This window comes from Microcaecilia unicolor, chromosome 12, assembly GCF_901765095.1.
Source record: "Microcaecilia unicolor chromosome 12, aMicUni1.1, whole genome shotgun sequence".
Taxonomy (NCBI): Eukaryota; Metazoa; Chordata; class Amphibia; order Gymnophiona; family Siphonopidae; genus Microcaecilia; species Microcaecilia unicolor.
The window spans coordinates 94,967,323-94,993,052 of record NC_044042.1 but is presented as its reverse complement, the minus strand read 5'-3'; the positions used below and the strand labels follow the sequence as shown (position 1 = coordinate 94,993,052).

The following is a 25,730-nucleotide window of genomic DNA, read 5'->3' as shown; positions in this document are numbered from 1 at the left end:
GAGAAGACAGCATAAGAAGAGAAGCAGCTGAGACAGAAGCCACAAAGACACAGAGAGCTGAGAAAGAGAAGAAGAGACTTAATGCTGATGTTCTACTTTGTTTGCTGGCAAATAAAGATTTCTCTCTCATTCTGGTGTGCTGTCTGACTCCTGAAGTATCATAAATTCATGCATCAATTCCTGCAACAAAAATAAACAAATGGACATATAATGTTATGGGATGCTACTGTTATATGGTTGTATTATGCTACTTGTACCATGTGAGATATGTTAATCTTCAGACACCTTGTTTGGATGTGCCTTTCTAAAGCCTTTCAGAGAGCCCTGGAGAAAACTGGTACGTGTGGTTAGCACTAAGGAGGGGTGTAAGGGTTCTCTGGGGCACAGCCAGTGGTGTAGCTAGGGGGGGCGCCAGGAGAGCGGCTGCTCACCCAAATGGAGTTCTGCCAGTGCCAGCGCCTATTTTTTTCTCAATGTGTTGCATTGAAAATGTGCGCTGGTGCCGGCGGAAATCTGCTCTCGCTCCCCCCGCGCCATCAACCTGGCTCCGCTTCTGGGCACAGCAGAGGGAAAGGTTTTTGCTTGAGCCCCATTTCTTCCTTCCTGTGGACCGACCAGGGGAGGGGAACACAGGTTCCTTTTTTAATTTTTTTTAGACATGAGGAAAAAGGGCAAGGATTGACTGAACCAGAGTTAAAAGGGGGGGGGGGGGGGTAGGAAGGGGTAAGCAAGTGTGGTGTGTACTGCCCTTCTAGTAAGAGGCCCAATGGGATGTAAACCAAATGAAGCAGATATATATGTGGAAAACAATATTTAATGGATACAAGTCAATAAAATTTGCAAGGCTTGCTAATGTTATTGACTTGTATCCATTAAATATTGTTTTCCACACATATATATCTGCTTCGTTTGGTTTCCATCTTGGAGTTTGCAAATCAATTACCCTGCTGTTTCCAATGGGATGTAAGCCAGCCACGACTGTTATGTTTTTTTGGTTTTGTGAAAAATAAATTGTAGACTTTGCCAGAGTTGGGCTGTGACTTTCTTCTGCTTTGGGAAAGGGCACACCGGAAGGGACTGCGAGAGCCAGCACATGGAAAGGGGGAGAAGGCGGCCCAGGGTAGCCTAGTGGAAACCCCCTTTGAGGCGCCTATCCAGCCCCACCGGAGTGAGTGGGGTGTGGGCTTGCCAGCAAGTCAGATGAAGCGGAGGCCTGGGTCAGAGGCCCCAGAGGAGAACCACAGGAGTCGAGAGAGGGGGGTGGCCCCTCCAGAGGTGACAAGGCTCACGTGCTACCCAGATGGTAACCATCCAGCGTGCACCAATATGACTGCGCTGCCGATTACCTCTGGGAACGCTCCAGCGGTAGAAAATAGACAAATATTTTCTACCATGGATTTGGCGAATGCCAATCTCGGAATTAACACTGGGCACACGTGCTAGCCCAGTAGTAGTACCGATTTGATGTGCAGTACCTGCAGCTTTGTAAAAGGGCCCCTAAGTTTTGGATGTACTGTGGAGATGTTGTTGTTTACCTTTCCAATGTGGATATGGAAGCCTGATCTGGTGTGTGCATGTGATAATATTTGAATAACTGTCTATACTTATGGCTATGATTTCTGAACATGCACCATCACTGAAGGACAGACTTTTAAATGCCCAGTCGGGTATATATGCTAATCTCAACTTTGTTAAATGGTTCAGACATATCCATCTATTTGCTCTCATGATATAACTGAATTATATAATTCTGTCTCACTGTATTTTCAAATGTAAGCCACATTGAACCCAATTTTGGTTAGGATAATGTGTGATAAAAATAAAAATCCTTTATCCTTCACCTTTTAAGACACTGCCTAGTGCCTATCCAGCTGGATGGTGATGGCACAAGGAAAGCAAGTTCGGTCCAGCGAAGACTAACTCTGAATAGCCTGTTCCTTAGCTGGGCTCTAGTATTACCACACTGATAGACGGATGGTATGAAAATGCCACCATACCATGTCTCTGTGGTTATGTTCCACAGTGACACTAAGTGAAACTATTAACTGACTTTCTTGAAAGGATTATATAAACTTTGGATGCACGACTAGGGACACAAACATACACTTCCTTATTCAATATCACAATTCCTCACGTACAGCCACAAAACAGCCTTTTAGGGTGGATAGTGTTCACAATGATCTCCTTTTTATTATCGACCAGATCGAGAAGAGTTTTCAGTTTTGGCACAGTGTAAGTCATTAGAAGAACAAAATATAAGAAAACCAATGGACTGTATTAGGGGTTTATAGCCCATTTAGTTATGCTTAAACAAAAGAGACCTGCATGAAACAAAATATATATTTCTATTTTGACTTATAAAACCACTTGCCTCTGAAACATGTTCAAAACAGAATAATCCATTTGTGTATCTAAAATGTAAATGTCTACAAAACAGATTAAGATGTGATTCCATGTGCCCCAATGAAAGGAGAGTTTAATTTTACTTCCATTTAATTCAATATATTCCATCTTTATAATACCAAGGGTCGTTTATTAAGTTGCACTAGTGTGTTAGCCTTTTTAGTGCCTGCACGCACTAACCGTGTAGATGCCCATAATATTCCTATGGGCGTCAATACGGTTAGTGCATGCTCATTTTTAGCATACACTAAAAACGCTAGTGCGCAGAGATGTAGCTAGGTGGGTTGGCAGGGAATGGACTTCCAACGGCGCCTATTTTTCACACAATCTACCATGTGATAAATAGGCACTGGCGCCTTTGGAAGTCCACTCTCTGCTCCCCCCCCCCCATGCCTCAACCTGGCTACGCTTCTGCTAGCGTACCTTAGTAAACGGCCCCAGACTTCCCAAGGCAGATTGCAACAACAGTTAAGATGAACCCTTCATGAAACAAGATATCCTCACTGAAATCTCATCATCTGTATTGTACAGAACAGTGTAGAAAAATTAGAACAAAATACAGAGTTTGTAAGTGCTTGTTCTACCAGCTACAATAATTATTTGTTATATTTGTATCCCACCTTTTCCCACTTATTAGTAGGCTCAAAGTGGCTTACATAGTTCTGCAGAGATGGTTACAGATTTCGGTGTGAACAAATGCATGCGTCGGATTGAAAACTGTCCGTTTCCTGATTAAAATGCCATATTTAATTATTCGGTGTTTATGTCAAATACTGTGGGGCAGCAGCGTACCAAGGGCGGGGCGGTGGGGGCGGTCTGCCCCAGGTGCACGCTGCTGGGGGGGGGGGTGCAGAGAGCAGCCGTGCACCTGTCGGCTCCGCTGGTTCCCTGCTCCCTCTGCCCCGGAACAGGTTACTTCCTGTTCCGGGGCAGATGGAGCCAGCGGAGCCGAGAGCCGCGCGGCTGCTCCCAGCAGCTAAAAATGCTCCTGGGGGAGGGGGGGGGGTTGATGTGCCAGGGCGTGTGTGTCATGCTCCACCCGGGGGTGGGGGTGCACATTGGCAATCCACCCTGGGTGGCAGCCGACCTAGGATCGTCACTGCTGTGAGGTATGCCTTCTTGAACAGATGAGTTTTTAGTTGTTTTTTTTTTTTTTGTTCAGAATTCTAAATGATTATTCGTAGATTTCAGGCATTTTGGTAGAGAATTCCAAAGCTGTGTGCATATGACAGTGCTTTTTTTGTAGAAAAAAAGGTGCCGGTACTCATTATGGGCGGAGTCACCACATATGGATCCACCCCTATGATAGCCACACCCACATTAGCCACACCCCTTATACCAGCCATGGCGCATATAAACAGACATCATTGAAAATATACTGGTATAGTAGAAAAACAATAACTTGTGATTTTTTTTCATTATAAATCATTTCTGTAAGATGTTACAGCTCCAGTATACCCAGTGCAAAATAAGACAGCAGATGTAAATTCTCAAATTGGACAAATTCCAAACACTAAAATGAAAATAAAATGATTTTTTTCTACCTTTGTTGTCTGGTGCCTGTTTTCTATCCATACTGGTCCAAGTGTCTATTCTGCTGCTCTCTATCTGTTCTCTTAACTCCATTTCCAGGGCTTCCTTTCCATTTATTTCTTTACTTTCCTCCTTTATTCTTCCATGTACAGCATTTCGCCTCTCTCCCCGCCAACCCCTCCATCCATCCATGTCCAGCAATTCTCCTCTATCTCCTGCTCTCCCCTCCATCCATGTCCAGCATGTCTCCTCTCTCCCCTGCCCTCCCATGTCCAGCGATTCTCCTCTGTCCCGTCCTCCCCTCCCAGCAATGTCCAGCAATTCTCTGTTCCCTTCCCTCCCAGCCATGTCCAGCAATTGTCCGTTCCCTCCCCTCCCAGCAATGTCCAGCAATTCTCCATTCCCTGCCCTCCCCTCCCAGCAATGTCCAGCAATTCTCCGTTCCCTGCCCTGCCCTCCCCTCCTAGCCATGTCCAGCAATTCTCTGTTCCCTCCCCTCCCCGCCATGTCCAGCAATTCTCCGTTCCCTCCCCTCCCAGCAATGACCACCACCAATTCTCCGTTCCCTGTCCTCTCCTCTCCCATGTCCAGCAATTCTTGGACCTTTTTTTTTGCCCCCCCCCCCGGCGACATTCCTGGCGAGTCCTGACCTTACTTTTTTTTTTTAAAGACTCAGAACGCGCGAACGATGCAGCCGGCAGCGATTGAAAGAGGCTGTTTGGTGTCTGCGTCGGAGCTTCCCTCACCCTCTGTGAGTCCCACCTTCGTTGTTACAACTTCCTGTTTCCGCATAGGCGGGACTCGCAGAGGGTGAGGGAAGCTTCGATGCAGATGCCAGACAGCCTCTTTCAATCGCTGCCGGCTGCATCGTTCGCGCGTTCTGAGTCTTAAAAAAAAAAAAAGTAAGTGCAGGACTCGCCCGGAGTGTGGCGGGGGGGGGGGGGGGGGGGGGGAAAGGTGCCGGTACGCCGTACCGTTGCGTACCGGCACAAAAAAAGCACTGTGCATATGTAAGAGAAACTTGACGCATAAGTTGATTTATACTTCAGGTTTTTAAAGCTGTTTAGTGATATTCAATTTTTATTTCATGACTAGTAAAAAAGCCCCGTTTCTGATGCAAATGAAACGGAGGCTAGCAAGGTTTTCTTCTGTGTCCATGTGGGAGTGTGCTGTCTGTCCCCTCTGCTCTCTGTCCCCTCTTCCCTGGGAGTCAGTCCTTCAGTGTTGTTTCCTGCTGTGCTGTGTTTGTGTTACAGAGATAGTGAGGGCTTCTGCCCTCTCTCCCCTCCCCCCCTCGGAGTCCTTCACTGTTACAGAGAGAGCGATTTGATTTCGTGCTTTGCTGTGTTTTCCTTCACTGTTTGTGTTACAGAGAGAGCGAGGGCGGGGCAGACACTCATGGGGAAACCGGATATCTCTCCCCCTTCACACTTCCGGCTGGAGGCTTCATTTAGAACGTTGGTGGTGCCTTTTATATAGAGAGAAGATATTTATATCTAGATATGGGAAGCTTTCAAGTAAATTAAATAGCTGTCAAATAAGTAAAAAAAAAAGAAAAGAAAAGGTACTGCCTATCCAAATAGAACAGCTTTAGACTTTTTACAGATGGACCAGGCATGGGCAGGCCGTTATTTTAAATAATCTTTCGCTGTTGTTTTGGGTGTACTAAAATGGCAGCAAGCTCCGCCTACAGGCTTCAGCTCATATAATGGACTACATAGGATCACCCTGGTCCCTGTCTCCTGTTTTCTTCAACCTCCCTGGTGCCACCGCAAGGACAAAACTGCCCGAGGAGCCACCCCCTTGTTACTGCGTCACTCCAAGATTGAGCAGCAGGTGGCGCTACTTCCATCATTCTATGCTACACGTGCGGTGGGTGCCGTCTTTCCCGGGATCCGTGCAGCCGCTCGTTGGTTGTGACGAGCAAATATGGCGGAGGAGAAACCTGTCTGTACTTTCTTCTTCAAGAAAAGCACAAAGAAGTTCACGGGCCGGAAGAGGAAGGCGCAAGAGGGAGACGAGAACGGTGAGGAAAGAGGAGAGGCAGCAATAGGTTGGAGGGGAGTGGGGGGCATAGCGGCGACCTCGGGGCCTGGGACTGGGAGGGAGGAGGAGGCCCAGATTCTGTTTGGGTGGTAGTTGCAGAAACAACTTCAGGATGCTGGAAGCTAATAGAGATGTCAACTTACCCAGCTCCAGGCTGGAAACATTTTGACCCGTTTTGAACATGTATCTCAAAGCAGTATGGGATTTGTAGTGCCTGACCCTGCCCATTGGAATCAGTGCTGCAAGTCCCATAATGTACCAGGATGGGGTGGTCATTAATTCAGGATTGTCTAAAAATCTCCAGCCTGCCACTGGGTAACTTGGCATCTCTGAGCTAACAGCAGTGGAACCAAACAAACCAAATTCTATCCCTGTCCCCATCCCCCATTTTGAATTTGTGCCCCTAGCACTGAGTATTACAGTTGTCTGCCGAATGCATAAGCTGTTATAGCCGGCCCCTCCGCCCGCCTGTGTCATGCCCACTTCCCACCTTAAGCAACTAGTACAGGTTTTTACTATGCTGGTTGCTGTAATAAAACAGGATACATTAGTGACGGTCTATGTTAATATCTACCATGCGGTAAAACCCATGTTAGCTGCTAAATGCTTATCTTCTAAGAAAAGGCCTACTGCTGCTACTAGGCTTATGCAGGGCATTATGAATTGAGAAAATATAGTCCTTTCTCAGTGGCACTTATTGGCTAATTTTCTAGAACTTGCATATGTATCACAGTATTGCTTTATTTAATGTATTTATTAATCTCATGTAGACATTGCTTCTCTGTAGCATCCAAAGTAGTGTACAGTACCGCCATCCACTTTTCCCACTATCCAATAAAGCCCTCGCCATACAGCATCTGGCTGATTATTCTTGATTCTTGTCCATCCACTGGCTGGCTACTACGGCTCATAGTATCAACAAGCCAGTTAAAAAGTTATGGAGCTGTACTGAGCTGCCTTCGTAGAGTCTTCTACCCATGATTTGCTGCAGTGTATTAGGTCTTGTCCATCCACATACAGATAGATCATGGCCATGTACCTGTAGTTTAGTGACAGACTCGTCTGGACAGAGGCACCACAGCCTGGAAGACATCTGCCCTAAGCAGCTGTAGAGCAAAACACAGTGACAGACCATAATAGCGCCCAACTAGTTTTGGCAGACTCAGGTAGAAAGGGGCTAGGGCCTTGGGAATGGGATATATTGAATGAGTGGAAGCTTTGGGAAATTGGGCCAATTCTGATGTGGGCCCAATTGGGACACGGTGAATGAAGCATACACCCTGTGCTTTTTTGTTGTTCTGATGAGAAGAGAAACTAGGGAAAGATGGTCAAGATGGGACTGAGACAATAATAAAATGCCCAGTCAAAGGTAGAAAAACACATTTTGTATTATATTTTTAATTGGAATGTCAGCTGCTGTTAGCTCAGAGATGCCAAGTTACCCAGTGGCAGGCTGGAGATTTTTGGAAATGTGCATCCCTGGTATCTTTGTATTTTGCCCAGTACCAGAGGAAATGGATTCTTGTTTGTTTGTTTAGGGCCTCTTTTACAAAGTTTCGCTACCGATTCTTGGTGCAGCAAATGAGAGGAAGCCCATTCATTTCCTGTGGGCATCCTCACATTTGCTGTGTGGGAATCACTAGCGCAGCTTTGTAAAAGAAGCAAACAGTGTTGTACTGCATGCACAATCTGGCTTATTGGGGTTTCCACGTTAGTTTTTGTGTGCATGTTTCAATTTAATTAGTGGTCCCTTGGTCTGTATTTGGTGGCTTGCTGTATTTGTATGTGTGATCGAGGTGAATAAGTACATAAGTATTGCCACACTGGAACAGACCAAAGGTCCATCAAACCCAGTATCCTGTTTCCAACAGTGGCCAATCCAGGTCACAAATACCTGGCAAGATCCCAGAAAAGCTCAATACATTTTATGATGCTTATCCCATAAATAAGCAGTGGATTTTCCCAAGTCAATTTATGTTTCAATAATTTTTATTGACAGCAAATTCAAAATACAGTTAAATCCATATAGGAAACTTACATGTCGTTTCTTTGCTATCAAACATTATATAACTAAGGAACTCCCTCCCCTCCCTCCCTCCCTCCCATCCCCTCTCCCCTTCCCTTTACTATCTTCTAGAAATATCTATAAGAAAGAGCATTGGAAATTAGGTGACAAGTAATTGTCTCTTTGCTGATGGTTGTAGCGTATTCCAGAATTTGCCCCAAGTCTGTTGCAATCGCCTTCCTTCTTTGGAATCTAGGTCTTGGACTGCATATCGTTCCAGTTTGGACAAATCTATCATAAGTATTCTCCATTGGGTAATATTCGGTCCTTTCTGGTCCATCCAGCCATTTAAAATCACTTTCTTTCCTGTCAGTATCGCACGTTGCAAAAATCTCCGATATCCTGGCAACGCCGGCTTGACGTATCTGTATACTTTGAATAACATCAATGGCTGTAACACCGTCCTTCTATGCCAGTATGTCCATACCGCCTCGAGCACTTGCTTCCAAAATCTTTGCACTCTCGGGCAGGCCCAAAACATGTGTCCCAAGGTGGCCCGAGGAGAGGCACATCTTGGGCAGTTCCCAGTTGTTCCGTAACCTGCTCTCTGGGCCCTATGTGGCGACACATACAAACGGAGTACAAATTTATATTGTAGCTCCCAATGTCTTGTGAATGGGGAGCTGCGTAGAACAGATAACAGGAAGTTTTGTATCACACTTTCTGACACGTCAACAGCAAGGTCTTCAGACCAGTCCTGTGCCCGCTTCCTGTAGTCTATGTCCTCTGTGGTGTCTAACAAATGTCTGTGATGATATTTTAGCGGGACTTCATTTTGGGATCCCAGTGTCAGCGCCATACTCAGCGTGTCTTGGACATCTTCACATAGGTTGATCCAGCTCACCGATGTGGCATAATGTTTCACTTGCAAGTAAGCAAACACATCTGAAGCTGGCAGTGTGTACTCTCTTTGTAGATCTTTAAAAACATGTAGTTGTCCTTCTTCATTAACTATTTGATACAAAAAGTGAATACCTTTCTGCCGCCAGCGAGCAAACACTCCTGAAGTTGTACCCACCGGGAAGTCTGGATTATGGTATAATGACAAAAATGGTGTTGAACTAACTGAGAATGTGTAAAAAGTGGGAGTACGACCAAGGAAACCAGAAAGTGGAAGATGCTCTTGAATAAAAAGATGTCAAGAATGGGTTTGTAGCGATCTTAATGTCTGGGCTGTGTTAATTCGAATGTAGCAGCCAGCTGAGGTGCACATTAGGGAAAGCAGACGACTCTCTATTGAGGTTGCTGAGAACTCCTGGCACCCCACCAGCCAATCCCTTATGTGCCTCATAGAGCTAGCTATCGTAAGGTATCTAATACTTAATAGGCCCATTCTCCCATGCGTTTTAGGCGTGTGAAGGACACTAATTGGGAGCCTCGATCTCAGGCTTCGCCATAGAAATTTCTGGATCGCTCCGGATAAGACCTTTCTTCTTTCTGCCTCAAATACAACGGAGGAAACAACAAGTCAAGCGGAAGATATCCAGAAGGACCAGACTGAAGTCGCAGATGTTAACAGCCAAAAATGATTTATTAAGACCCTACACGGTCCGTGTTTCGGCCAAAAGGCCTTCTTCAGGGGTCTAAAACAAAAATATAAATACAAGTGTAAATAAAAATATATAAATAAAAATGAAACATTTGTTCCATATGTAGTGCTATGTGTAAGTTGTCATTTATATTTATGTCACTTTTTTTTTTTTTTTACTTTAAAGTTTTTATTGAGAGCTTAACAAGCATAACACCTCAAAATACTGAACACGTATTACATTCCTTGTAGAACAATATACCTCCAAGGTTAAACATTTACATGTATAAGTGCATAGTTCTCTTTTCGACCTACCCACTCTCCGTTTTTATCCCCCCCTCCTCCCTTCCTTGATCTATTTATTCCCCTTGCCCCTCCCTCCCTTTCCCACCCAAACTAACTCCCTTCCCTTCCCCTATGCATAGTAACTTAAACTTTACATTTCACCCAGTATGTTATCCAAATGCACCCACTCCTCAGCATCTAATTTTAATCGCCCCAGTCTGCGATCTGTTAGTTTCTCCATCTCGGCCACTATTTTAATTTTTGCTGCCCATTGCTGTCCGGTCGATCCCAATTTCGATTTCCAATGAAAAGCTATAAGGGACTTCGCTGCCGCCAGACTTATGCGTTTTACCCGTCTATGCCATTTCAAACCCCTTCTATTCCCTCCCCCCAGAAGGCACCATTTAGGATCACAGGGGAAATCAACCTTCAGTGCTTTAGTGAGAGAGCTTGCAACATCTGACCAAAAAGTTTGCAGAACAGTACATGACCACCATATATGCCAATATGTTCCCACTGCTTTTCCACAACGCCAACACTGATCATTAGCGTCAGGATACATCTTTTTCACACGGTCAGGTGTGTAGTACCATCTGCTTAATACTTTGTATGCATTTTCTTTAATCAATACACATATTGACGCCTTATTCACCTCCCTGCATATAGATTTCCACTCAGTCACACTCAGCTCACTCCCTAAATCTCGCTCCCACTCCTTCATATATGAAAATTTAATGAATTCCTCCCCCCGGAGATGGCGATAAAACAGAGTTATACCTTTCCCCCTTTTGCTCACAAAACTCCATGTGTCTTCAAAGGTCTCCGCCTTCTCCATTGCAGGACTACCCCATCCCTGCTTACCGACAAAGTGTTTAACCTGCAAGTAGGCAAACATATCTGTCTGTGTTAGTCCGTATGTTTCCTGTAGTTCCTCAAAGGGTCTAATTTCCCCTGAATCTAATAAATCACTAAATTTGACCAATCCCCTGCGTGCCCACCCTGCAAATCCCCTACCCTGTCTTCCCGCCTGAAAGCTGGGCTCCTGAGTAATTAATGCATTGGTGGATAATATTCTCGTTCCTCTTAATTTATCCCTTTGTGACCCCCATATCTTTAACAAGTGAATGATGAATGGATTCCTCGTTATAAGTTTATAAGTTTTAGTGGGTATGGAAGCCCATAATACTCCCTTTAGAGAATATCCCTTCACAAAATGCTGTTCCAACCTTGTTAATGCTGTCTCATCCCCCCTATTCCACTCCGTCATAAATTTTAATTGGGCCGCCCCGTAATACCATTGTAAATTGGGAATACCTCTACCCCCTAGATCCACTGCTCTCCACATAATCTTCCTGGAAAGTCTGGCCCCCTTCCCTCCCCAAATGAACCGGAATATTTCAGATTGTAATCTAGATATCTCTCCCTTAGGGACTGAGATTGGCAAGGTTTGAAAGAAGAATAATAGCCGAGGGAGCAGATTCATTTTTATTGCTGCTATCCTGCCCCACCATGACAGCCAGCCATGCTTCCATTTACTTAGATCTCTCCTTAATTCTCTAAACAGTGGGATATAATTCAATAAGTATAATTGAGATAAATCCCTCGGAATCTGAATTCCCAAATACCGAAAATGTCCTACCGCTTTTTTAAATGAGTAGGACTCCAGCAAACTATTTACCTCGCTGTCTGAGAGAGTCACCCCCATCAATTCAGATTTATCGTAATTAACTTTAAAGCCAGACATCCCCCCATATCTATCCAGTTCCCGTTTAATAATAGGCAGTGTCAATAGTGGATACCCAACATAAAACAAGACATCATCTGCAAATAATGCTATTTTATGCTCCGTATCCCCTATCCTCGCCCCTTTAATATCTGCTAGGTTTCGCACCCGCTGTGCCAGGGGTTCAATGGAGATCGCAAACAATAATGGGGAGAGAGGGCAACCTTGCCGTGTCCCCCTTTGAATCGTGAACTGTCCTGTGTAACCCCCATTCACTTTTATTCTGGCTACCGGTGATTTATATAGGCACTGTAACCATCCCACAAATCTCTCCCCAAATCCCATTTCACTCATCACCTCCCATAAATAGTTCCACTCCACCCTGTCGAATGCCTTCTCGGCATCCGTTGTCAAAAAAGCCAGCGGCTCTTCGCTTTGTTGAGTACCCCATAGGATATGTAATGATCTCCTTATATTATCTACCACCTGTCTCTTGGGCACGAAACCAGATTGATCTTCATTTATCAAATACGGCAGCACTATCCCCAGCCTATTGGCCATTATCTTGGCTAAAATCTTAATATCCACGTTTATCAGGGATATCGGTCTATATGAGCCACACACTCCTGGATCACGCCCCGGCTTTAACAGAACCGATATCCCCGCCTCATGCATACTAGGTGGGAAAGATCCGCCTGTCAAACCACTGTTACCTACTCTACATAGGACAGGCACCAGTTCCTTGGAAAAGACCTTATAAAATTTGGCCGTGGGAGGAAGTGACGTCACGCTACAGAATGGAGCAGTGAAAACGAAGCTCCCGTTGATCAGCATTAAAAAAAAGCATTTAAGTAGCGATCCTTACCCCGCAAATTGGCTGAAAAGCATAGCAACGGACTGGTGAAAAAGAACGAAATCAAATGATGTCGCAAGCGAAGGCAAAATTGCCGGACCTAGCAGCGTTCTCATATCAACAACAGAAAGGGAGAACGGAACAAAATGGCGCTCATAGCACGAGAGGGGAGCATGAAAATGCAGAACGAGCACGCGATGAGCCCCCAAATGAAAGAATGGAGGTAGAACCAGAGATTTCGGCGAAGCTCTGCTCATGGTTTCAAGAGATTAAAACGGACCTCAAAGAAGTGCGAAGGGACTTTGCCCAGTTGAGCGCGGAGCTACGAGGTGAAATAACTGAGCTAGGAAATCGAGTCCTGGAGATAGAAAATGATCAAGAGGAGCAGGGAGAGGCGATGAAAGCTATGGAGCAACAACTGGAGGAGAGGAAAAGTGAAGCTAGGTACCTCCTAGACAAAGTTGAGGACTTAGAGAATAGGAGCAGACGCTCCAATATAAGAATTCGGGGGGTACCTGAGGCGCCCGAATTTAACAATTGTGAAGAGGTGGTGAGATCCATTGCAGCGCAATTATTATCTAAAGAGTCTGAATGCTATGATAAAACAACAATCAGCATTGAACGTGCCCATAGGGCACTGGGTATGCGGAAACAGAATCAGCCGAAGGATATAGTGGCGTGTTTTACAAAATTCACAGTGAAAGAAGCAGTGATGAAGAAGGCAAGAGGGGCGGCCCCTATAACTTGGGAGAGCTACCCGATTGAATTATACCAGGACTTATCAGCTTTGACCCTTAAACGACGGGGAGAACTCCGTCCGTTGACGGCGCAGTTGAGAGAGGAAGGAGTGTCATATAAATGGCAATATCCATTTGCCCTAACCTTTTTTCAAGAGGGAAAGCAAAGGAGAGTGGCGTCAATAGAAGAAGCGCAGGAATATCTGAAGCGAAGGGAGACTACAGAAGATCCTCCACAAGATGAGCAAGGAACGGTAGTCTGCCCCCCAAAACCCAAATGGCAAAGGGTATCGCAAGGCCGTGGACGCCTCCGACGACAAATATCGGGCAAGCAAGCACATTCACGAACGGGAAAATGATATGGACAATAGACAGATTGGAGAGGAGTCATATGATTGAACACTGGAACAGGATGGCAAAGAACTATATCAATAGGAGGGGAAGGAGAAGTCACTAGAGCGAGCTGAGAGACGGGAGATGACGTTGCTCCTCTCAGCTAGAGGCATGTATCCAGAGGTGAATGGGACATGTCTTTTGTGTGAAAGGGGGGGAAGGGGGGGAGGGAAGGGAGGGGGGCAAGATGGGAGTATCTGGTGGTTGCTGACTAGGCTAGATCATAGGGGAAAGCAATATATAATATGTTTCACTGTGTGACTTGGAATGTTAAGGGCCTCAACTCACCAATTAAGCGTAAGCGTATGTTTACCGAACTGTTAAAAATGAAAGGTGATGTAATTATGTTACAAGAAACGCATTTAAAAAAATGTCATGAGAAAATGATAGCCCACAAAAGATACCCAGTAATGCTCCACGCTGCGAACAGGCAGCATCATAAAAAGGGAGGAGTATTGGTAGCCTTTTCAGACAAACTGCCATGGCGCATTATTAAAACAATAGAAGATAAGGGAGGCAGATATCTTATGGTGATAGCCTCACTTTATAATACTCAATATACATTTATGACAGTGTATGCACCCAATGAAGGGCAAGGTAAATTTATAGAAGAAATTGAAAAAGTGTTGCAAGAAAACATGCAAGGCCAATTATTAATGGGTGGGGATTTTAACCTGACACTGAACCCGGTGATGGATAATTCAAAAGGGCAGGCTGGATATGCTAGAAAAGACAGAGAAATGATTTCCAGTTTTATGCAGAGGTGGGGCCTAATAGATTTATGGAGGGTATCGCACATGCAGGAAAAAGATTATACATATTATTCAGCATCGCATAATTCATACTCGAGAATTGATCTCTGGCTTGGGGATGGGATGATGGCTAGAGCTGTACAAAAAATAACAATAGGCATTCGCACTTGGTCTGACCATGCTCCAGTCCGGCTGACTCTTGGGAATGGAAATGCAGAGGGAGGCAGAAGGTACTGGAGGCTGGATGAAGCTCTCTTACATGACCCCGAAAATGTGGGAAAGGTAGAACAATACATAAAAGATTACATTGAGTTTAATGACGTGGAAGATGTCCACCCAGAGAGCCTTTGGGAGGGGTTAAAGGTGGTATTGAGAGGGCAGCTAATCTCCCTCAGGGCCCACTTAAATAAAAACAAAGCAGCCAAGGAGAGAGAACTTAGAGAGGGGATAGCGCAAATAGAACAGCAACATAAGGCGAACCCTGAGGATATAAATCTCCAGAATGAGCTTCATAAATATAAAATGCAGCTTAATGAGTTGCAAATGGCAGAAGTGGCGAGTCAATTACAACAAGTTCAACAGGAGCAATATGAGCTGGGGGATAAAGCAAGTAGACTGTTAGCGAACAAGCTGAAAAAGCAGATGACACGAAACCATATCCATAGTATCAAAACACAGCAAGGCCAGGCAGTCACGGAAACGGGGGATATACAAGAAACACTTCATGATTTTTACACAAGCCTTTATAAATCAGAGGTGGACGCTACAGTCGGGGAGATAAATACCTACCTACAGGGGGTAGAGCTACCGCAATTAACGCAGGGAGAAAGAGAGAGACTATCGGAGCCCATAGGAATAGATGAGATAAAGGAAGCAATTAAGAATTTGCCACATGCCAAAGCTCCAGGGCCAGATGGGTATCCCGCCAGATTTTATAAGCTATTTGCCTCACTGTTGGCGCCACTTTTGTTGAGGCTTTTTCTTGCGTATGATCAGGCACAAGAGTTGCCCTATACGTGGCGGCTGGCGGCGATCACCCTGTTACTTAAGCCTGGGAAGGACCCTCAAGAATGTGGGTCATATAGACCTATCTCCCTACTAAATGTGGACTATAAAATATTCACAAAAATACTAGCTAGTAGACTACAGGTGATGATGCCCAGATTGGTACATGAGGATCAGGTGGGCTTTATTGCAGGGCGTCAGGCATTTGATAACACTAGGTGCTTACAACATCTCATTCAGCAGGTCAGGGATGAACAGGTGCCAGCAGTTGTTCTCTCGGTCGACGCGGAAAAGGCGTTCGACCGAGTAGAATGGCCTTTCCTCTTTGCGACCCTGGATAAGATCGGTGTGGGGGGGAGATATCTGAAATGGCTACAGCTCCTATATCAGGCTCCCCTGGCGATCCTGAAAGTCAATGGCTCTTACTCTGAACCAATACATCTGAAGAGAGGTACTAGACAAGGCTGTGCAGTATCACCATTACTGTTCGCACTGACAATGGAGCCACTGGCATGTAATATCAGAAGGGAGGAAGGAGTTAAGGGGATAGTGCGTGGGAAAAGGGAACATAAACTGATGTTATTTGCAGATGACATCCTTTTGACGCTAACAAGCCCAGAATCTTCCATAAAGCAGGCCATAGAGATAATGAAACAATATGGGGCACAATCGGGCTTTAAGGTAAATATTAATAAAACAGAGATATTAAATCTCACAGTTCCTAAGCAGGAGGTAGTACGGCTCAAAACTGAACTCCCTTTTATATGGGCCACTAAATCTATAAGATATCTCGGGATTCAGGTAACTCCTAAGTTGGAGGAGCTATATGAGGCCAATTATCCTCAAAAAGTGAGAGAACTATTTGGTGAACTGGATAGATGGGAAGGCCTAAATATATCCTGGACGTATTAATGCGATAAAAATGATCATATTGCCAAAGATCCTATACCTTTTTATGGCACTACCCATCCCTATCCCTCGAAGCTTCTTTATACATTTAAACAGGAAAATGTTTGCCTTCATTTGGCGAAAGAGACCACCAAGGGTGAAACGCAATATTATGTACCAACCAAAAGAGAGAGGAGGGATGGGAGTGCCAAATTTTCTCTTATACTATCAGGCAGCCCAATTACGAATTCTAGCCGATTGGCACCCGGCTGTTAACAAAAAATGGCTGCACTGGGAAAGAGCTTGGTTGGGAATGAGAGAAATAGGGGATATTATGTGGTCATTGGACAAGGATCTTAGGAATATAGGTAGAAGGGCTCCCATAGGAATTAGGCACATTTTGACCACTTGGCATCAAATTAGGAGGAACTGGTTTCCTGAAAGAATATACTTTCACAAGACAGGAATAGGTAGGGCCCCGGGGTTTCCGCTTGGAGGGACAGAAATTAGCTACAAACATTGGGCACGCGCAGGGCTCTACACTTTGGGTCAATTATGGGATGAGGACAAAATGGTAGACTTTCCAATACTGCAGGAGGAATATGGGCTGCAAGCCAGAGATCAAGTATTTTACTGTTGTATCCGTAACTATATCCTTAGCAAGGCACGTGAGGAATTGGAATTGGGGGAGACATCTCTGGAAATTGCATTAGGGAAGGGTGGGGGTAGAGGAAGTATATCACGTCTTTATCTAGCTTTGTTAAGTCATACTGACCCCCAAGAAATGTATGTGAATAGATGGGAAACAGCATTACAAACCACAATAACTAAAGACTGCTGGAAGAGGGGATATCGTTATCTCTTTAAACCATCTCTGGCTCAGAGTGCAATTGAGAATGGATATAAGATATACTACTGGTGGTATTATACGCCAGAGAGACTGCATCGCATATATCCAGAGGTATCGGCAGACTGCTGGCGAAACTGTGGAGAGAAGGGATCATTCATGCACATCTGGTGGGAGTGCCCCAAAATAATAGAATACTGGAAGGCAATTACCTCAATGATTACTAAAGTGATTCAACAACCCTTCCCATGCAAGCCCGAAAACTGTTTACTTCATATCAAGCTGATATCAACGACGGGGCTGCAGCATAGGCTGGCGACGCAATACCTGGTCGCGGCTAAAATTGCTATAGCAAGAAACTGGAAAAAACAGCAATCGCCGGATATGCAAAAAGTATGGCAGAGAGTGGATATTCTGTATCAAATGGCCAAATTGACAGCTATCAGAAGAGGGCGAGTGGGTCCCTTTGGTAAATTATGGCAGTCTTATGAACAATTTAAGGAACAGCAAGAAGCACCACCATGATACGGGGGGGGGGGAGGGTCGAGGGGGAGGTCGGAATGGGAAGGTATAGGGATAATATCAGATGTTAGATAAGTAGACCAGACATTTTGTGTAATGTTGTTTTATTGTTTCTCTTCTTGTAATGTAAGATAAATCTATACCATTAAAAAAGAATTGGAAAAAAATAAATAAATAAAATTTGGCCGTGTACCCATCGAGTCCCGGAGCCTTACCCCCTTTTAAATTTTTAATTACTTCAAACACTTCTTTATGGTTTATGGTTTGCTCTAACATCTCCCTTTGTGATCCTGATAACTGCTGGAGTCCCAACTCCTGCAAATATTGTTGTATTTCCCCTCTGGAAACCTCTGCCCCTCTCGCATACAAAGTCGTGTAGTATTGCACAAATTGGTCACGTATAGCCCTGTCACTGTACAGAGGAATCCCTCCCTGTCCCTTAATCATCGATATTGTACTATTAACCTGACGTTGCTTAAGAAAGCGGGCTAGCATAGTACTCGATTTATTACTAAATTCAAAGAATTTCTGTTGCATGAGATGCCTTTGAAATTCCATTTTTTCCACCTGCAGTTTTTGTAATTCAGCCCTACATTCTAATAAACTTTGCAAGACCTCTAGATTCCTTCCCTCCTGATGTTCCGCCTCTAATTGTGCTAATCTTTCTCTAATCTCCAATTCCCTAGATTCACGCTCCCGCTTCCGGATCGCTCCATTTTTGATGAGGCGTCCCCTTATAACCACTTTAAGAGCGTCCCACAAGCTCCCATCAGACACCTCACCCGTATGATTAAATTCCATATATTCTTTTATGGCCCCCCGGATCTCTGTACAGATCTTATCATTCCCTATTAATGATTCATTCAACCTCCAATAGGTAGATTTCCTTTCTTGCCCTAGATCCGAGAACGTGATCCAAACCGGGGCATGGTCAGAAGCATGAATGCTCTCTACTTCTGTTTCTCCTACCCTTTCCCATAGGGAGCGGCTAACCCAGAGCATATCAATTCTTGTGTAGGTCTGTTGTGCGTGCGAATAGAATGAAAATGTTTGTTGCCTAGGATGTTGCAGCCTCCAGGCATCAAGGAGATCCAACTCCTTGACTAAAGCCTTTAGCTTACTTCTATGTGGCTGGAGATTACCTCCTTCACCCTTGGAATGATCCAGCCCTGCCCAGGTCATATTAAAATCTCCTCCCATTATTACCCTGCCTGCTGCGAACTGTGCTAATTCTTCTCGAAGAGATTCAAAAAATTGTCCCTGCCCTGTGTTGGGAGCATATAGATTTATAATTGTTACAGTCTGATTATATAGTTTCCCTTTTATCGCCATGCATCTCCCCTGTGCCTCTGTGTACATATCTTCCTTGTGAAATGGAACCCCCTCCCTAATGTATGTAGCCAGACCCCCCATTTTGCCTCCCCGTGGGTCTGCCAGTGCATAATAGTTTCCAAAATTCTTATGTTGCAGCAACCTTTGATCTTTCTTTTGTATGTGTGTTTCCTGGAGCATAATAATGTCCCACTTTAAACGCCTGAGTTCATTAAAAATAATACTTCTTTTCCCTGGGTTGTTTAAGCCATTAACATTCCATGAATCCATCCTAACCCCCTCCCCACTCCCCCCCTTCCCTGTCTTCAACCGGCCTCCCTCCCGTCCTGCCAGTTAGTTCTTGAAGGAAGTGTGTCAACTACCGGGTGCCACTGTGTTCCCTCTTATCCCATTCAATCTCTCCCATCCAAACATCCACCTTTCATGCGCTCACCCTTTCCACAACATTTCCTCTATTTGAGCCCTAACAGTCCCTTAACCACTTCAACAGCTCATCCCCCCCCCCCCCCCATTTTGTCCATTACAGTCAAGTTTGATCTCCTTGCGCTGGGCTTAACTGTACTGGGTAGTGATGTTCATCTCCTGCCTCTTCTAACTGTTGTCCATCCCGATTGCGACCTGATCCCGGAGCCCGAAGTCTCTCCTTTCGGCCTCTGTCCCTCTGCCGGAAGATCTTTACACCCCAGGTCCAGCAATGCTTTCCACGCTCCCTCCGTGGTCTGACATTTTTTGGATTGATTGCCCATTGTGAATTGCAGGCCAAATGGGTAAAGCCATCTGTACCTTAAACCCTTCTGCTGCAGATAGGTTGTCACCATTTTAAAGTCTCTTCTTCTTGTCAAAGTCGCCTGCGCCAAATCTTGAAAAACTTTAACACTACAGTTCTTCCATGCTATGTCCCCCATGCCTCTTGCTTTTTTCCAAATCAATTCCTTTGCTTGAAACTCGTGAAAACATACTATGATGTCTCTGGGTGCATCTCCTCTCCGAGGACCAAGACTCCTGTGCGCCCTATCAAGCTGCACAGTATCCAGTCTATGCTCTGATTGGGAGTTCTCCCCCGAAGTTGAGATGAATGCACACAATTCCTGAATTACTTTTACACAGTCCCCAAATTGATCCTCCTCAGGGATCCCTTTGAATCTCAAATTACCTCTCTGCGATCTGTTCTCAAGATCTTCCATCTTCAGTTCCAACTCCATTCTAATTCGTTTTTCCTCTTTAAGGGTAGCTTGCACAATTTGTAGCTCCTCTCCCATTGCCTCTATATTTTCCTCATTTAGGGCCACTCTGTTTCCTATCTCTTGAATTTCTCCACGCAATTCAGCAACAGCAGCTTGAATTTCTTTTTTTTGAGGTTACAACCTCCGTCTTCAATTCCTGAAACCATTTGGCAACATCCCTCTTAGTGAGCTCCATTTCGCTCTCCGAGCGCTCTTCGTGCTCCAGCTCCGAGTCCGAGACATCCGCCGCCATTTTGGCTCCGCGCTTCCCCGCTGTCTTCTCTAGCGCCGCTTCCGCCTCTGTTTTGTCCGCTTTGAAGTGGTATTTCTCCAACTTTTTTCGGGTCGTCATGCTGCCGGACCTTAGCTGGAGCTTCGGTGACGCGATTTTCCTTAATTTCTCAGGTGAGATCTTATTTAATATCGAAGCACCTCCGGAGCTTCTCTTTCATGCGGCCAACTCCCAGTGATGACGTCACTTCCTCTTATGTCACTTTTTAACCTTACATAGTGTTTAACTTGCGCATATGCGAATCAATTCCCCTATGTGGGACTCACCCGCTCCTGTATATCCTCAAACATAATAAATTCCCCATCCTCTTTCAACAAATGCTCAAGTGTGGAGAGACCCTTCCTCTCCCAGATAAGAAAAGTCGGGTTATCCATTCCGGCCTCAAAGGCAATATTGCCTCTAATCGATATTTGGTCGTAGACCACCGGTCTGCCCCCCAACTGCTGCACCCACCATGCCAGGCCTCCCTTAAAGGTCTGAGCAGCACACTTCCCTGTAAATGTCTCGGTACTTGACCAGACGTGATATGTAGCAATGAGAAGAAATTGTAAGGGGTAAAAATACTTCTAAGTCTATAGGTGTATACTTTTGCTTCTGTCGAAACCAGTCCTCTAGGTGGCGAAGGAGACATGCCTGGTTATAAAGAAGCAAGTTAGGAAACCCAACCCCCCCCCCCCCCCCCCCCCCCCGATTCCAGCTGCCTTTCATTACCTCGAGCAATTTTTGGCTTTTTGCAGGCCCAGCAGAAACGACTAAACAGCCTGTTCACCAACTTCTGATCCTTCTGCAGTAGCCGAAGGGGTAACGTCTGCAGGATATATAGCCATCTTGGGAATACAACCATCTTTATTAAGTTTACCCTGCCCACCAACATCAATGGGAGGCCCATCCAACCATCCAGTTATTTTTTTTGTATCCTGTAACAGGGCCGAGACATTAAGTCGATACAGGGATGAAATCTTCATTGTGAGCCAAATACCCAAGTATTTGAAAGAGGTATTCGCCCATCGTAGAGGGAAGTCTGGGCCCAGAGCAATGCCAGAGGCTGATGATGAGGCCAACACTTCTGATTTAGTTAAGTTGATACGAAACCCTGCGTAGGCTCCATATTCCCGAAACGCTTCCAGGAGGGCCTCTAAGGATCCCCTCAGGTCCGTAAGATGTACCAACAGGTCATCCGCGAACGCTGCAACCTTAAAATTATCTGAGCCTATCTGGATTCCCTTGATCAAGGGGTTTCCCATAATGTCTCTAATGAGAGGGTCCAGAGACAAAATAAAAAGGAGTGGCGAGAGGGGACGACCCTGTCGCCTTCCTCTTAAAATAGGAAAACTCTGAGATTCCATCCCATTAACCAAAATTGTCGCACTGGGATTCGAATATAGAGCCTGAATTGCTGAGATAAATCAGGCCTTTTCCACGTCGAAGCTTACTAACAACAATGGTAACCTATATCGATGGCCAAATTCCAGGGTGGTCAGTATCTTCCGTAGGTTCTTTGCCACCGACCTGCCACCCACAAAACCAACCTGGGACTCATGTAGCACACGTGTCAGTCTGTTAGCAAGAACCTTCGCTAGTAGCTTGGCATCATAGTTCAAAAGAGAAATGGGGCGATACGAGGTTGGCTCTTATGGGTGTTTCCAGGGTTTAAGCAGAACAATGATTTGCGCCTGGTTGATTGCTGAGGGCAAGGATTTTGAGTCTATCAGTGCATTAAAAAAAACCTGTAAGATCGGGTATGATATCCTCACTCAATAGTTGATAAAATTCAGCCCGCAGACCATCTGGCACTGGTACTTTTGCCAACGGGCTGCGAGCTACCACCAAAGACACCTCCTCCTCACCGATCGGTTCATTAAGGCGATCCAATTCCAGCTACTTAAGCCTGGGCAAACTGATGTTCTCGAGATATAGTTGACTCGGCAGCCCCATCTCTGGTGGAGGGGCATACAAGTCCCTATAAAAGGCCTGAAATACTCCACAAATTGCTTCATCAGAGTGAGAGTAACTTCCTCCCTCCTGTCTAATCATTAGAATTTTCTGGGGGGATGAATTAACCGCGCCACATTGTTACCATGCTTATATAACATATAGCGAAAGTACGTTTGGGATTTAATTGCCCTCCAATCCTCCGATTTAAGAGCTCATCTAAGGCAACTTGTATTTCTATCACCTGTTGTTTGTGACCCGCATCGTGAGGCCAAAGCGTTGACGCGCCTGCCTGCTCAGCCTCATAGTCTCTCTGTCGCGAGAGACTTTAACAAAATGAGCATGACTTATAATTTCCTCCCTGAGTACAGCTTTCGCTGCTTCCCAATACAGAATGGGGTCCACTTGATGCTCTCTACTATTAATCTTATAGGATTCCCAGCAACTGTGGAGCCACCCCTAGAGTATCTGGTCCTTGTAGAATTCTAAAGGAAACATCCAGCTTTTGTATTGCTTATCATGCGATCATCAACTATTCCAGTGAAACTCAGGCATGATCCGAGATGATGTAGGGCCCTATCTCTGCTTTAACAATCCCACCAAACATCTGACAAGACACTAACAGATAATCTATATGCGATCGGGTAGAATGTGCACACGAGAGATGAGTGTAATCTTTTTCTGGAGGGTGTAACACCCGCCATACATCCACTATGCAACAAGCCCTTATTGAGATGGTAGGAAGCTACGTTCCCTGGTACCAATTTGTCTAGAAGAGGATCCCATACTGCATTAAAATCCCCACCAACCACTAAAGTTTCATGTGGGTGCTGCATCAGAAAATTAACTATTCGCTGGTAAAAGCTCCGATCATAGCTGTTGGGGGCATACAAATTACAAATAAGCACTTTCTGCCAATCAACCTGCGCCTCTAATATTACATATCTCACCGCAGGATCTATAAACAGGGGAGTAACTGCCGAGACCAACCCTTTTTTAATTAGGACCACCACTCCCCCCATTTTCCCCTGCTCATGGGCCGCCACACAGTCTCCCACCCACCATGACTTGAGTTTGGTGTGCTCTGTTTGACTTAGCCTTACTGCAGGAGATGCACCTAAGTCTACTTTTTGTCTATGTAAATATTACAGGATCTTTGAACGTTTTATGGGCGAGCTAATTCCCCCATCATTCCAAGAAACAATTTTCACCATTGCTCATAAGCTTGAGACTTGAGTCTACGCACAGTTAACACACAATAAGAACAGGAGGGACACCCCAGTCATATCCCTCCCGTTTATGGTAATGCTTACTATCTCTATTACCCTTTAGCGTTGAAACCAACTCTCTACCCAACCCAGTAATACCATGGCTTCTTGCTTTTAATATACCTAAAAAAATTCTTCCTATGTGTTTTTGCCTCTAATGCACTCTTTTTCTGAAAGTTCCTCTTTGCCTTCCTTATCAACGCTTTGCATTTGACTGGACATTTCTTCTGCTGTTTCTTATTATTTTCAGTCGTTTCCGTCTTCCATTTTCTGAAGGATTTTCTTTTAGCTCTAATAGCTTCCTTCACTTCACTTTTTAACCATGCCGGCTGTCGTTTGGTCTTCCTCCCTCCTTTTTTAATACACAGAATATATTTGGCCTGGGATTCCAGGATGGTATTTTTGAACAGCATCCACACCTGATGTAAATTTTTGACCCTCACAGTCGCTTCTCTAAGTTTTTTGTTTGTTTTTTTTCACCGTTCTTCTCATTTTATCATAGTCTCCTTTTTGAAAGTCAAATGCTAACTTATTGGATATCCTGTGTATATCCTGTGAATGATTCTGCTAGAACGTAATTTCAGTGTAGGGATCTGTAGTAGTCATAAGTACATAAGTAATGCCATACTGGGAAAAGACCAAGGGTCCATCGAGCCCAGCATCCTGTCCACGACAGCGGCTAATCAAGGCCAAGGGCATCTGGCAAGCTTCCCAAATGTACAAACATTCTATACATGTTATTCCTGGAATTGTGGATTTTTCCCAAGTCCATTTAGTAGCGGTTTATGGACTTGTCCTTTAGGAAACCGTCCAACCCCTTTTTAAACTCTGCTAAGCTAACCGCCTTCACCACTTTCTCTGGCAACGAATTCCAGAGTTTAATTATACGTTGGGTGAAGAAAAATTTTCTCCGATTTGTTTTAAATTTACTACACTTTAGTTTCATCACATGCCCCCTAGTCCTAGTATTTTTGGAAAGCGTGAACAGACGCTTCACAGCCACCTGTTCCACTCCACTCATTATTTTATATACCTCTATCATGTCTCCCCTCAGCCGTCTCTTCTCCAAGCTGAATAGCCCTAGCCTCCTTAATCTTTCTTCATAGGGAAGTTGCCCCATCCCCGCTATCATTTTAGTCGCCCTTCGCTGCATCTTTTCCAATTCTACTATATCTTTCTTGAGATGCGGCGACCAGAATTGAACACAGTACTCAAGGTGCGGTCGCACCATGGAGCGATACAACGGCATTATAACATCCTCACACCTGTTTTCCATACCTTTCCTAATAATACCCAACATTCTATTTGCTTTCCTAGTCGCAGCAGCACACTGAGCAGAAGGTTTCAGCGTATTATTGACGACGACACCCAGATCCCTTTCTTGGTCCGTAACTCCTAACGTAGAACCTTGCATGATGTAGCTATAATTCGTGTTCTTTTTTCCCACATGCATCACCTTGCACTTGCTCACATTAAACATCATCTGCCATTTAGCCGCCCAGTCTCCCAGTCTCGTAAGGTCCTCTTGTAATTTTTCACAATCCTGTCGTGATTTAACAACTTTGAATAACTTTGTGTCATCAGCAAATTTAATTACCTCACTAGTTACTCCCATCTCTAAATCATTTATAAATATATTAAAAAGCAGCGGTCCTAGCACAGACCCCTGAGGAACCCCACTAACTACCCTTCTCCATTGTGAATACTGCCCATTTAACCCCACTCTCTGTGTTTCCTATCCTTCAACCAGTTTTTAATCCACAATAGGACATTTCCTCCTATCCTATGACCCTCCAATTTCCTCTGTAGCCTTTCACGAGGTACCTTGTCAAACGCCTTTTGAAAATCCAGATACACAATATCAACCGGTTCCCCTTTGTCCACATGTTTGTTTACTTTTTTAAAGAATTGAAGTAAATTGGTCAGGCAAGATTTCCCCACACAAAAGCCGTGCTGACTTGGTCTCAGTAATCCATGTGCTCGGATGTGCTCTGTAATTTTGTTTTTAATAATAGCCTCTACCATTTTCCCCGGCACTGACGTCAGACTCACCGGTCTATAATTTCCCGGATCTCCCCTGGAGCCTTTTTTAAAAATCGGTGT

The 25,730-nt window shown here is 44.8% G+C and overlaps 1 protein-coding gene across 2 annotated transcripts in view; it reads left to right on the top strand.

Moving 5' to 3' along the window:
- The first annotated feature begins 5,586 nt into the window (after positions 1-5,586).
- LOC115482188 (E3 ubiquitin-protein ligase RNF113A-like) overlaps positions 5,587-25,730 on the top strand; it is a 76,486-nt gene continuing 56,342 nt past the window's right edge. The window contains exon 1 of one of the 2 annotated variants that reach the window (XM_030221786.1): positions 5,587-5,962. In XM_030221786.1, the coding sequence (XP_030077646.1) occupies positions 5,866-5,962 (97 nt within the window). In that variant the 5' untranslated portion in view covers positions 5,587-5,865. Of the gene's footprint in view, positions 5,990-25,730 lie in introns of both variants that reach the window. The other variant, XM_030221785.1, reaches the window with a different exon arrangement.